The 12759-nt window shown below is 54.5% G+C and overlaps 1 protein-coding gene across 3 annotated transcripts in view; it reads right to left on the minus strand.

Moving 5' to 3' along the window:
• GRAP (GRB2 related adaptor protein) overlaps nucleotides 1–12759 on the minus strand; it is a 57821-nt gene that overhangs the window by 4070 nt on the left and 40992 nt on the right. For all 3 annotated transcript variants that reach the window (XM_030827192.1, XM_030827191.1, XM_030827196.1), the window contains exon 4: nucleotides 10744–10866. In XM_030827192.1, the coding sequence (XP_030683052.1) occupies nucleotides 10744–10866 (123 nt within the window). The remainder of the gene's footprint in view (nucleotides 1–10743; nucleotides 10867–12759) is intronic.

The raw sequence follows: 12759 nt of genomic DNA on the forward strand, positions 1-12759 counted from the left end.
CGTGATCAGAGAGCATCTCCTTCGCATCTCTTTGCTGTTCCCCTCAGCTTGGACCTACTCCCTGCTCCCCTGCTCCTCCCCGTCCCCACAGTCCCTTGGGGAGCAAGTCCTGGACTCTTCCTGACTCAGACCAAAGCCTACTGCTATGAGAGGAGCTCAGACCTGTTGGATGTCTCATGTCCTCCCCATCTCATGAACCTTCTGTGGCTTCTCCCTTGGCCTCAGGGTAAACTCTTAACACCTCAGACTCAAGATCTGGCTCCACTTACATGTCCAGCTTCATTTACTTTATATCCTCTTCGATGAAGCAAAAGGCCCCTTTCTCTCTCATTTCCCATCTGTGCCCAGCCTTCCAGCCAGCCCACTACCGCCAAATCACCCCAAGTACCTTCTAGCCCAGTGAAGGAGAGAGCCTGCTCTTTTTTTTTTATTTTTTGAGGCGGAGTCTCGCTCTGTCGCCCAGGCTGGAGTGCAGTGGTGCTATCTCGGCTCACTGCAAGCTCTGCCTCCCAGGTTCACGCCATTCTCCTGCCTCAGCCTCTCGAGTAGCTGGGACTACAGGTGCCTGCCACCACGCCCGGCTAATTTTTTTTGTATTTTTAGTAGAGACGAGGCTTCACCGTGTTAGCCAGGATGGTCTTGATCTCCTGACCTCGTAATCTGCCCGCCTCAGCCTCCCAAAGTGCTGGGATTACAGGCGTGAGCCACCGCGCCCGGCCGAGCCTGCTCTTTCAAACTGGCCAGAGGCAGAGCCTGTCCTGGCTGGGACTGGGCAGAGGAACTAACTGGAACCTCTCACACTCGGCATGTCCACCCAGGACAGGCCTTGTGGGGCTGGGACTGGAGGCGGTGTGGCTGTGGGTCAAGATCATGGCAGACATGACTGCAGCGCTGCCCCGCTGTGCTGCAGGGGTGGCTGGCCTGCCTCATGGCCCAGGAGGAGCAAATTGGGCCCTATGTTTCAGTTTCTCCACCAGTCATCCCTGGGGCGGCTTGCTGCTTTATTGATGTTTTAAGATGAAAGATTTCAGATAAAGATGTGTTCAAGGCCGGGTGGGGTGGCTCACGCCTGTAATCCCAGCACTTTGGGAGGCTGAGGCGGGGGGATCACCAGGTCAGGAGATCAAGACCATCCTGGCTAAACCCCATCTCTACTAAAAGACAAAAAAATTAGCCAAGCGTGGTGGCGGGCGCCTGTCGTCCCAGCTACTCCAGAGACTGAGGCGAGAGAATGGCATGAACCCGGGAGGCGGAGGTTGCAGTGAGCCAAAATCACGCCACTGCACTCCAGCCTGGGTGACAGAGCGAGACTCTGTCTCAAAAAAAAAAAAAGATGTGTTCAAGGTTCCCACCCTCTGGTCTGTATGAGGCATAGGGCAAAATGAGATTCCCCCTACTCCATTCCAGTGAAGGGGTCCAAACCACTTCTAAACACACCTCCAGGCATTTGCACACAGAGTGTCCTCCAGCTGGAGGGAATTTTTCTTGAACTCCTCATGCCTTAGTGGGGAAACAGGCCCCGAGTGCAGCCGCAACCTGCCCAGAGCCACAGCAGCAAGAAAGGCCAGAGCTGGGGCCATATTTGAGCTCATACATGTAAAACGTTGCCTAATGTCCTCCTGATTGGTTATTATCACATAACAATAGCAATAATAATTATTCCAATTATGATATTACTATTGTCCCAGAGCTCATCATTCCAAGTCCATTTCTACTTTGCCATGTGGGTTGTGCCCCCCAGAAGGCCCTCCCTCCCTGCCTCATCCTCTCTGCCTGGCCAAACCTTAGCTACCCTTCCCAGCTCTATAGCCAGCCTGCCTGGACTTAAACCCCAGCCTACCTCTCTGGGCCTCGGCATCCTGGCCTGCCAAATGTGGGCATTAGTGCACTCCTTGCAAGGGAGCTGAGAGGCCTGGGACCCTGGGGGCTGTGTGGGTGCTGCCAACAGAGCCACCCTAGGCCCACCTGGCTGGGCTAGGGGCTGTGGGGAGAACACAGAACAGTCCCAGCTCCCAACCAGAAAGAAGACAGTTTAGGACCCCGAGGGAGGGCACCTGTTCAGGTGGCTGGTGGAGCTAATAGCTGGGAAAGCCTGGGGCCCTGTGAGCCGGGTGAGGCAGGGTAGGGGCACAGGATGGCCACTGGGAGGTAGATGTCCCCTCAGCCTCCTGAGCCACAGGCTACGGATCTTTTTGTTCACATTTGGGCTAAATCAGATCCAACCACCAGTCCAAAGCACTTGAGGACTTGATGATACACACACACACACACACACACACACACACACACACACACACACACCACACCCCCTCCTGGGTTGTAAATTGAAATCTGGTTAAACAATTTGGTTGCAATACATTTGCAAGCTTGGGTTCACCCACAGCCTGAGTTCCTTCGCGTCTATGGTTCTCCTGAACAAGAGGGTGGTGACTGTCACCCCAGCTGCCCAGATCTGCTGCTCCATCTGTCCTGTCCCTGCCTGTGGTTTAGTTTCTCCACCAATCATCCCTGGGGTGGCTTGCTTCCTTATTGATGTTTTAAGATGAAAGATTTAAGATAAAGATGTGTTCAAGTTTCCCACCCTCTGATCTGTATGAGGCGTAGGGCAAAATGGGATTCCCCCTACTCCATTTCAGTCAAGGGGTCCAAACCACTTCTCCTTTTTTTTTTTTTTTTTTTTGAGATGGAGTCTCGCTCTGTCACCCAGGCTGGAGTGCAATGGCGCGATCTCGGTTCACTGCAACTTCCGCCTCCTGGGTTCAAGCGATTATCTCATCTAAGCCTCCCGGGTAGCTGGGATTATAGGCACCCACCACCACGCATAGCTAATTTTTGTATTTTTAGTAGAGACAGGGTTTCACCATGTTGGCCTGGCTGGTCTCAAACTCCTGACCTTGGGTGATCCGCCCACCTCAGCCTCCCAAAGTGCTGGGATTACAGGCGCGAGCAACCGCGCCCAGCCCCAAACCACTTCTAAATACACCTCCAGGCATTTGCACACAGTATTTCCTCCAACTGGAAGGAATGTTTTCTTGAACTCCTACTCATGCCTCAAGGCCCAGGTAAAATGGCGCATCCTCTGAGAGCTGCATCAGACCCCATCATGCAGTCAGGGCCTTCTTGCGTCCCTCAGCCCCTCTCATAGCCTTCTTGTAACTTGCTACTCATAATGACTTGCATATGAGACACTAAAAAGGCAGGGAGGCAGGAGTGGGCCCTGAAGATCCAGTCTAGCTGGGACTCAGCAAACAGAGTATCACTGCCCAGGCCTTAGGTCCTCATTGCGATGCTTTGTTCTCGAAACCCACTTCTGTTGGTTCTGAACTGGGATTGCAGCCCGCCAGGTGTTCTGACCCTGAACCCAGGCTCTGGTGGCCGACCCATTGCTCTAAGATGCATCCAGCCCTCAGGGCCACACAGCCAGAAAGAAAGCTAGTTCTCCCCATGAGAACAGAGGCTCTCAACGGGTGGAGCAATGGTCCCCAAATCTGAGACAAAGCTGCTCACGTGCCGTCAGAGGACCTCGTTCCCAGTGACTCAGCTACTTGTGTTGCCAGCTGTGGGACATGTGTATCCATGTGCTCGTGATGCGGAGGTGGGTGTGCAGGCAGATGTGTGTCTCCCGCCCTGTCTGGCCTTCTGAAGCCTCTGAGCCCCATGACTCCCTAGTGCCACATGCTAACCAGCCCAGGGTTTACTGGACTTTGACCGTGGTGCCCAGGGAGGAGCACTGCTTTAAGCAGTGGAGTGACAGTGACCCACAGCTGGGCAGGCAGGAAGCCTGGAGACAGGGATCCCAATGGCTCCACCTCTGGCGCACTGGGTACCCAGGCAGAAGGCCCTGACTCCCTGTTGGCCCCGAGGAGGGCCTGTGTACAGGTGGCCCCACTCCTTTGGGTGAGGGGACAGAAAGGGTGTGGCGGGTTTGATAAGGATTTCAAACCCAAACGACCACAACTTTGAATTTTATGGTATTTGAAGTTCATCTTTAGATACTTGGAAAGCTATCTAGAGCAGATAGAAAGTTATCTGGAGCAGTTTTCTGATCATAGAGTAGAGTCAGGGAGTGGAGAACACGAGATAAGGGAAAGGGAGCCAGGGACCCAGGGATTCTAGGGCTTTCCAACCTGGGAACTGGAGAATTCTCAAATCTGGGAAACGCGCATGTGCCAGCCTCTACCTAGTCTGTGTGTGGCACATAGTAGGTGCTCAGTAAATGGCAAATCTTGTCCCTTCTCCCACCTGGTCCAAATGTCCTGCTTTACAGCAGAGGACAGTGAGGCTTGGGTGCAGCCCCTCCTGCTGAGCCAGCCCCTGCCTGAGGCCAAACAGTACTGTCTCCATCTCACAGCCCAGCATCCCAGCAGTCACTCCCTCTCCCAGCCTGGCCCTTTTCCCTAGCCTGGCTGGGCTCTTGCTCATGGCCCTCACCAGGAATAATGCCTTTTCCCTTTTCTCTGTCTAGTCTTGGCCTTAACCATCCTTAAAGGCCCAGGTGGAGCCTCGAAGCATTTGAGAACCCCCCCAGACTGGGGCGACCCTCTGGGGCCTCTCCAGACCTCAACTCCACTCCCCTTCCCAAGGCCTGTGGGAACTTCAGGGATTGCAGGAGGAACTGAATCTGAGTCCAGATGGCCCTGGAACCAGGAGGGCTGGATCCAGTGCAGCCGGCTCTGCTGCGTGAGCCTCCCAGAGCCAGAGGAGGGAGGGGGCACTGGGATTGTGGGCCTGAGTTGGTGAGAGGAGAGGCTGCTGGAGCCGTTCACTTCAGTGGGCAGTGCCGGGGGTGTGAGAGCGTCTCCACTGTGTCTGAGCGTGCATTCCTGGGATGCTTGTGTGTGTGTGTCTGTGTGTGTCTCCCACTGTGTGGAGTGACTGTTACGTGTGAGTCTCTCACTGAGCAATGATGAGTATCTTCGTCTCTTTGTGTGACCCCTACATCCACCTACCCAGGGGAACAAGGGGCTAGGCTGGCCCCTGGGCTGTCAGAAAAGCCCCAAGGACCAAGTCAGGCCTAATGCTGGCAGCAGCCAGTCCTGCCCAGCGAGTTTTTCTGGCCTAGTGGCAGCAGCAGCAGCAGCAGCAGCAGCAGCAAAGGTAACAGTGTCAGCCCAGAGAGGAAAAACAAGGCTGGGGTGGGGGCAGGAGCCCTAGGACACCCCCTCCACCACCCCAACCAGGGCTTGTGGATGTGTGGACCCACCTGGGTGCTAACTGACTGCTGGGCAATCTCCATCAGGCATGGCCCCTCTCTGGCCTCAGTTTGCCCATCTGTGAAAAGGAGGGGTGGAACAACTTGTTCTGCAGCAGACAGGAACCACAGTCAAGCTGACCTTGGGAGGGGCAGGACACTGGTGCAGACAGACTCCTGCTGGGTCTTTGGAGCTCAGGGAGAGTGGGTGGAGGACAGACCAGGTCTGTCAGGGCACAGAGGTTGGTGGGCACCAGCTCTAAGTTACTTGCAGTGTGACCTTGGGGAAGTTGCTGCACCTCTCCAGACTTCAGTTTCCTTACCTGCAAGCTGGGCTTCTGGGGATCATGCAGGTCTCCTCACTTCCTCCCTGTCCTTGCCTGCAGCCAGTCCCTTCCTCCTAAAATTGCACCCCCCCTCCACCCCTTCCCTGCTTCATTTTCTCCAAAGCCTTGGTCATTGTGTAAGATTTTATACAATTTCCTAATCACTTATTGTCTGTCACCCAGTAGCACATGGGCACGTGAGGGACAGAGAGCTTTGCCCTATTTTGTTGGTGGCTGAATCCCCAGGCCCTGGGACAGGGCTGGCACACAGCAGAGGTTCAGTGATCAGATGGGCAGGGCAAACACATGTGCATTGACTCCAGGGTACCTCTGGCTAGAAAGCAGGCAAATATGTTACTTGGAGACAAACTGTCATTTATGGCAGAAGAGTCCACAGTAGCTTGGATAGGAGTGTGGGGCAAAAGTTAGGCAGCCCAGACAGTGCACGCCAGCCTTGGCCCCTGGCCCGCTGCCCGCCAGCCCAGACATGCTCCCTGGAGGAGGAGGGGGACAGCCCTTTGTAAACTCGTAAAGGGCAGCTAGCTATGGCCACAGTTGCTCTGGGAGGCAGCATGAGGCCCATAAACCCCACCTCTGACAGCTTTACAGGGCTTGGTATGAGTATGCCAGAGATGCCATGCATAGTACCATCAGAGTTCCCAAGTACCAACCAGCAAGGGTGGAAGAGCTCTTACACACAAATCTGCCAGGTTGTCATTTTCCTAGATGGCCATCGGGTCACCTGGCTTCCCAGCATCTGGGTTCCCTGACTCCCTGTGCTGCTGCCTCTTCTCTAAGAGTGTTGGATTCATGGGCAGGGGGTGGGGGACAGCCTTCCAGGCCAGGAAGGGCTCCCTAATTCCTCCCCAGCTTGGTGTGCCGTCCTTGGGGGCTTAATATAATTATGATAACTGGCACTTATCATGTGCCAGTCATCATAAAGAATATGTTACATAGCTGTCCATTTTATAAATGAGGAAACTGAGGCTCAGAGGGGTAACTTGCCCAGGATTATACAGCAAGCAGCTAGCAGGTGTCAGCTGTTGCTCAAAATACCATGCTCTTAGCCACATGCCCCATTTGAGTCTCAGCTTCCAACTCTGACCCCTGCTTGGTGGTTGTCCAAGGACCACTGAGAGGCCCCATGACAGATGATGGACAGAATGGGAGCAGGACCCAGGAGCCTGGGCCCAGGCAGGAAGAAACCAAGGGTCAAGGGCTCCACCTGCTGATGCTGTGTGCAAACCACAGCCAGCCAAGCCCAGGAAGCTCCTGACAGTTTTGACCTGGGCACACTTGGCCAGTATGCCTTGGACAAAGTGTTGGGGGGCACAGGCCAGGATTTCTCTGAGGGTCGCTTCCAGATCCCTTCCCAGGAAACACTGGTTCTGGCTCGCCTGCTCAAGAACTGCTCCCTAAGACTGTCCATCTTCCTTCCTGGTCAGAAAACACGTTGTTATCCAAACACACCCTTCGCTTCCCCACCTCTAGATCTCTACTCATGCTGTTTCCTGTGCCTGGCATATCATCTACTCTCCTTGTGCACCAAACTCCTACTCATGCTTTAGAGCCCAACTCAGATGTCACTTCCTGGTGCCTTCGCTATGTGGAATGTATCCACTGTCATTTAATTTCATTTATTCATTTGCTCATCATAGAGACCCCTGGGCCAGGCTGTGACCATTTCCCCTTCACATGCCTCTCGTTTGTCTCCTGTTTCAGTCCTGCCTTGTGGTTCTCACACAGCTGATGCTCAATAAATACGTGCTGAGCAAACTCACAAGGCTGGCGTGTTCAGGTCTGATCATGTGCGTGTGCGCAGGTGGCTGCACTTACAGAGAGACGCCTGAAGAAGGCAGCACACTGGGGCGCTAACTTTGAGGGTGAGGCCGCGTGATTTGTTAGAGGAGGAAGCCGGAGGGCGGAGGGAGGGCCAGCCCCTCCCCCTCAACTCGGGCTCCAGACGTAGTTTGAGTCCCCTGTGCCCCCACTTTGCTGGGTGACCTTGGGCTTTGGGGTTGGTTCCAGGAGCCACTCAGCCAGGCCAGCCCGCCTGGCGGACGCCATTCCCAGGAGATGACCAGGCCCTGGACAGCCGACACTTGGAAGACTGCCACGTCCTGCCTCTGCAGGAGCCGCAGCTCCCCGGGGCTGCAGGAAAGTGGGGGCTGGGCTGGGGGGTGGGGGGTGAGCCCGCGGGGACTCCAGGCTCCAGGTGCCCACACCATCCCGGGGGTGGGCAGTCAGGGCCAAGAACGCACAGTAACCCCCCAACACACACGAGCGCACACACACACATGCTGACAGCACTCGCATTTTTAAGATGGGGAAATAGAGGCTCAGAGGGGGCATGCGTGTTCCTGCCCCTCAGGATCACCAGCCTGCCCCCAGGAGAAAAGGGAAGGAAACAAGGCTGATCGCTGGTTCCACCAATTGGGGACCCGGGCTCAGGGTGAATGTGGGGGGCTGTGACCCCTGAGACGTTGGATCTGCCTCCCTGATATGGTTTGGATGTTTGTCCTCTCCAAATCTCATGTTGAAACGTGACTCCCAGTGTTAGAAGTGGGGCCTGGTGAGAGGTGTTTGGGTCATGGGACAGACCCTCATCAGTGGCTCTTTGCAGTAATGAATGAGGTCTGGTTGTTGAAAAGAGCCTGGCACCTCCCTCCCCGACTTGCCCCCATCTCGCCATGTGATGCACCGGATCCCCTTCCCCGTCCACCATGCGTAAAAGCTTCCTGAGGCCTCACCAGAGGCACATGCCGGTGCCATGCTTCCTATACAGCCTGTAGAACACCAAGTCAAATAAACGCCTTTTCTTTATAAATTACCCAGCCTCACGTGTTCTTTTATCACAACACTAAATGGAAGAACACACCCCTAGAGCCACCTTCCTGACCATAGGCTCCTATCCCTTGCGGGTGCTTCCAGGCCCAGGGGAGCTCGCCACCCTGCAGGGCCAGCAGCAAATGTGCTGATCCCACACAGTGAACAGCTTGAGCTTGTTTCAAAACAGGCCGGCTGAACACATGGGAGTCACACGGACCCGGCGGAGCCTGGAAGGCATCAGGTGGGTGGGAATGCTTTTCCCACAGCAGGAGCCCTCATAGGCTCCTGGCCCAGCCTGTCTGAGTCTGCCTTTGTCTGCTTCTTTCGGATCCCCTGACTCCAAGCCCCATCAAGCTTGCATCTCCACACCCAGCCCCAGTGTTAGCTGTCGACTCAAGCCTGTATTTCTTTGTCTTTTATTTTTATTTTTATTTTTTGAGACAGAGTCTTACTCCATCACCCAGGCTGGAGTGCAGTGGCACAATCTCGGCTCACTGCAGCCTCTGCTTCCTGGGTTCAAATGATTCTCATGTCTCAACCTCCCAAGTAGCTGAGATTACAGGCGTGCGCCACCATGCCTGGCTCATTTTTGTATTTTTAGTAGAGACGGGGTTTCAGCATGATGGCCAGGCTGGTCTCAAACTCCTGACCTCAAGTGATCAACCCACCTTGGCCTCCTGAAGTGCTGGGATTACAGGCGTGAGCCACCACACCTGGCCTTCTTCATCCTTTAGGAGATCATGAGAGGCCACTCTGCCCTCCTCTGGGGCCACCCCTTCCTTCATCCCTTGCTCCTGGCTGGCCTCTTTACCACCCCAGTGCTAGCTCTGCTGGTGGCAGTAAGAGCTAGCATGGTAAGCACCTCCTCTGTTCCGGGCTCTGTGCCCACAGCAGCCCTGAGACCTGGTACTGCTGGTGGTCCCCCCGCACACCTCCACGCCTGGGCCCAGCCATTTCTCTGTGTCCCCTCATCAGCCCCTACCTGTACAGTCCCAGAGGCCATCATCTCCCTCCTGGCTCCCCACGGGCCTCCCTGCCACCACGCTCTCCCCCAACAGTTCTTTCTCCTCACAGCAGTCAGAATCATCTGCTAAAAATGGAGTCCAGTTACATCTCTCCCCTGCTCAAGACCCTCCATGGCTCCCTATTGCTCTGAGAGAAAACCCGACCTCCTTTCAGGCCTTCTGTGATCACTGGATGTGGGTGGAACACCAGCCCCTGCCCTTTGCTCACTCTGCTCCAGCCACGTCACCTCCTCCAGGTTCCTACATGCCCCAAGCGCATTCCCACCTCAGGGTCTTTGCAAATGCTATTCCCTCTGCCTAGAAGCCTCTCCTCCCAGGTCCTCCTCATTCCTGGGCACCTGGGAAGCCTCCACCTCCTAGTTCAGATCTTTGCTGCAATGCCACCTCCTCAGAGAGCCCTTTCCTGACCACCTTGGTTCATTCTGTATTAACGTGTTTTCTTGTTCAGTCACTAAGACTGAAACCCACGACAGCAGCAACTTTGTTTTTTTCCCATTTGGTTTCCCCCGCCCCTAGAGCATCCTAGCACATGGCACATAGTCAATAAATATTCCTTGAATTAATGCATCTAGATTCTACCAGGGCCTAAGAGTAGGAAGGACAGAGACCAACTAGGAGCCTGACCCTGTCTACCCCCACCCCCATTCCTGCTGCTACCTTCCAGCCTGGATTCCTCAATCACCCCAGGGTGGCCCTTTAGGATTGGATTCTATGCTGCCCAGAGGCTGCCACACCACAGCTGAGGGCCACCCTAATACAATGCCAGATGTTCCCCAGCACGGCCACCCTGCCTCCATGCCAGGGACTATTCTAATTGCTTTAAATATACCAACTTGTTTCTTCCATGCAATAGGCACAGAAAAGGTAAGTGACTTGCCCAAGCTCACACAGCCAGGAAGTGGCAGAACCAGCATTTGAGCCCAGGCAGCCTGGCCTCAGGGTACAACTTCCCAACTATATCACAGAGTGGGACCCTGTGCGGAGCACATCCTGGACACCCGCCCTGGGCATTTCAGCACTCTCCTGCCCTCAGTCTCTTGCCACATCACCACTCTGGACATCGCCCTCTCCTGATGAAGAACCTATGATGGCTCCTATGCTTGTAGAAGCCTGGACCTTCAGCCTGGCATTCGAGGCCTTGCACAGCTGGCCTGAGCCTGCTTTCCCAACACACCCCACTACTCTGGGCTGCACCCTGGGGTGCCCAGACCACCGCCTGTGTCCAGGCCTCTGCCGGGACAGCTCCCTCTGCAGGGATGCCATTCCTCCACCCTTACTCCGTGAGCCCGTCCCGGGCCCCAAGGCTCAGCTCAAATGCTGCCCACCCCCCACCCACCCTCCTCTGCACACACCCCCAAGGGCCAGAGCTCACTTCACAGAGACAGAGAACTCCCCTGGGGAGCTCTCGCTCTCCCGGATCAGGAAGGCTCCCAGATGGTTCCGCTTCATCAGAATCTCTTCGGCCAGCTGCCGGGAAATCCTGCCTGAGTACCACCTGTGGAGAGAGGGAGCCGGTGAAGGCAGTGTGAGACCAGGCTGTCAGCCAGCCTCCCACCCTGTGCCAGGTGTTCAAGGTCTGAGACAAGGGAGATGTGATTGCACCCATTTTACAGATGGGAAAACTGAGGCACAGAGAGGTGAAGCAATACACCCACAATCACACAGCAGAGGCAGGCAGGAGCTGGAACACAATCCCAGCATTTTAGCTCCTGAGGCCAGCCTCTCCTACCATGCCAGCCACACACACCCTTATGGAAACAGAAAAGTCACACTCCAGTGAGCCACAACCCAGCCAACCTCAGTCTAACTTTCCCTTTGAGATGGTAGATTCTTCAAAGTCAAAAAATAAATCAGGCTCAGTGGTGCATGACCGTAGTCCAGCTACTCAGGAGGCTGAGATGGGAGGATCACTTGAGGCCAAGACTTTGAGACCAGCCTGGGGAATAGAGACCCCCCCCCACCCCTGTTCCTTAAAAAAAAACTTTTGGCCAGACGCAATGGCTCACGCCTGTAATCCCAGCACTTTAGGGGGCCGAGGTGGGCGGATCATGAGGTCAGGAGATCGAGACCATCCTGGCTAACACGGTGAAACCCCGTCTCTACTGAAAATACAAAAAAATTAGCCGGGCGTGGCGGCATGCGCCTGTAGTCCCAGCTGCTGGGGAGGCTGAGGCAGGAGAATGACATGAACCCGGGAGGCAGAGCTTTCAGTGAGCCGAGATTGCACCACTGTCCTCCAGCCTGGGTGACAGAGCAAGACTCCGTCTCAAAAACAAACAAACAAACAAACATTTTTTTTTTGAAACAGAGTCTTGTTCTGCCGTCCAGGCTGGAGTGTGGTGGCATGATCTTGGCTCACTGCAACCTCCGCCTCCTGGGTTCAAGTGATTCTCCTGTCTCAGCCTCCCGAGTAGCTGGGACTACGGGTGTGTGACACCGCCCCGGCTAATTTTTTTTTTTTTTTTTTTTGTATTTTTAGTAGAGACAGGGTTTTATCATGTTAGCCAGGATGGTTTTGATCTCCTGACCTCGTGATCCACCCATCTCAGCCTCCCAAAGTACTGGGATTACAGGCGTGAGCCACCGCACCCGGCAAAAAAAAAAAAAACTTTTTAAGTCGAAAATATAAAAACATGACAAAAATAATAGTAGCTTTGATCTGGTGAGGAAATACCCATTTCACAGTCTCAGGACACCTGAATTTTTTTCACAGGCACAAGTTCCTTTTGCTGCTGACCAAATGGAACTGGGTATGCAGAAGGTGCCTGGTAAATGCTTAGACTCTTGCAAGATCCCCAGGGTCTGGGAGTGAAACTCCTTTTCCAGTCCTGCTGATCTTGCTGTGTGGTTCCTGGTAGCTCCTGGTAGCCCCTGGCCTCTTCAGGAATTTGCCACTGCTATAGGCTGACTTTGTGTCCCCCAAAATTCAAATATTGAAACCTAATCCCCCATGTGACAGCAGCTAAAGGTGGGGTCATTGGGAGGTGATTAGCAGCCCCCATGAATGGGATTGGTGCCCTTATGAAAGAGACCCCAGAGAACTCACTTGTCTCTCTGCCATGTGAGGACACAGCTAAAAGACACAGCTGTCTATGAACCAGGAAGTAGCCTCATCAGACATGAATCTGCTGGCACCTTGATCTTGAACTTCAGCCTCCAGAACAGTGAGCAACAAATGTTTGTTGTTCATAAGCTACCCAGTGGATGGCATTCCGTGACAGCAGCCTGCAGTACTAGAACACCTACCATTGGAGGGGCTGTGTGGTCTCTGACTGGCTTTCCTAACTCGTGTTTTAGCCCAGCTTTGGCTCTGACCCCTTTATTGTTCAGATGGGGAAACTGAGGCCCAGAGCAGCCAGAGGTCTCATGGTGGGACCATGACAGAATG

The sequence above is a fragment of the Nomascus leucogenys genome, chromosome 14 (assembly GCF_006542625.1).
Source record: "Nomascus leucogenys isolate Asia chromosome 14, Asia_NLE_v1, whole genome shotgun sequence".
Classification (NCBI taxonomy): Eukaryota; Metazoa; Chordata; class Mammalia; order Primates; family Hylobatidae; genus Nomascus; species Nomascus leucogenys.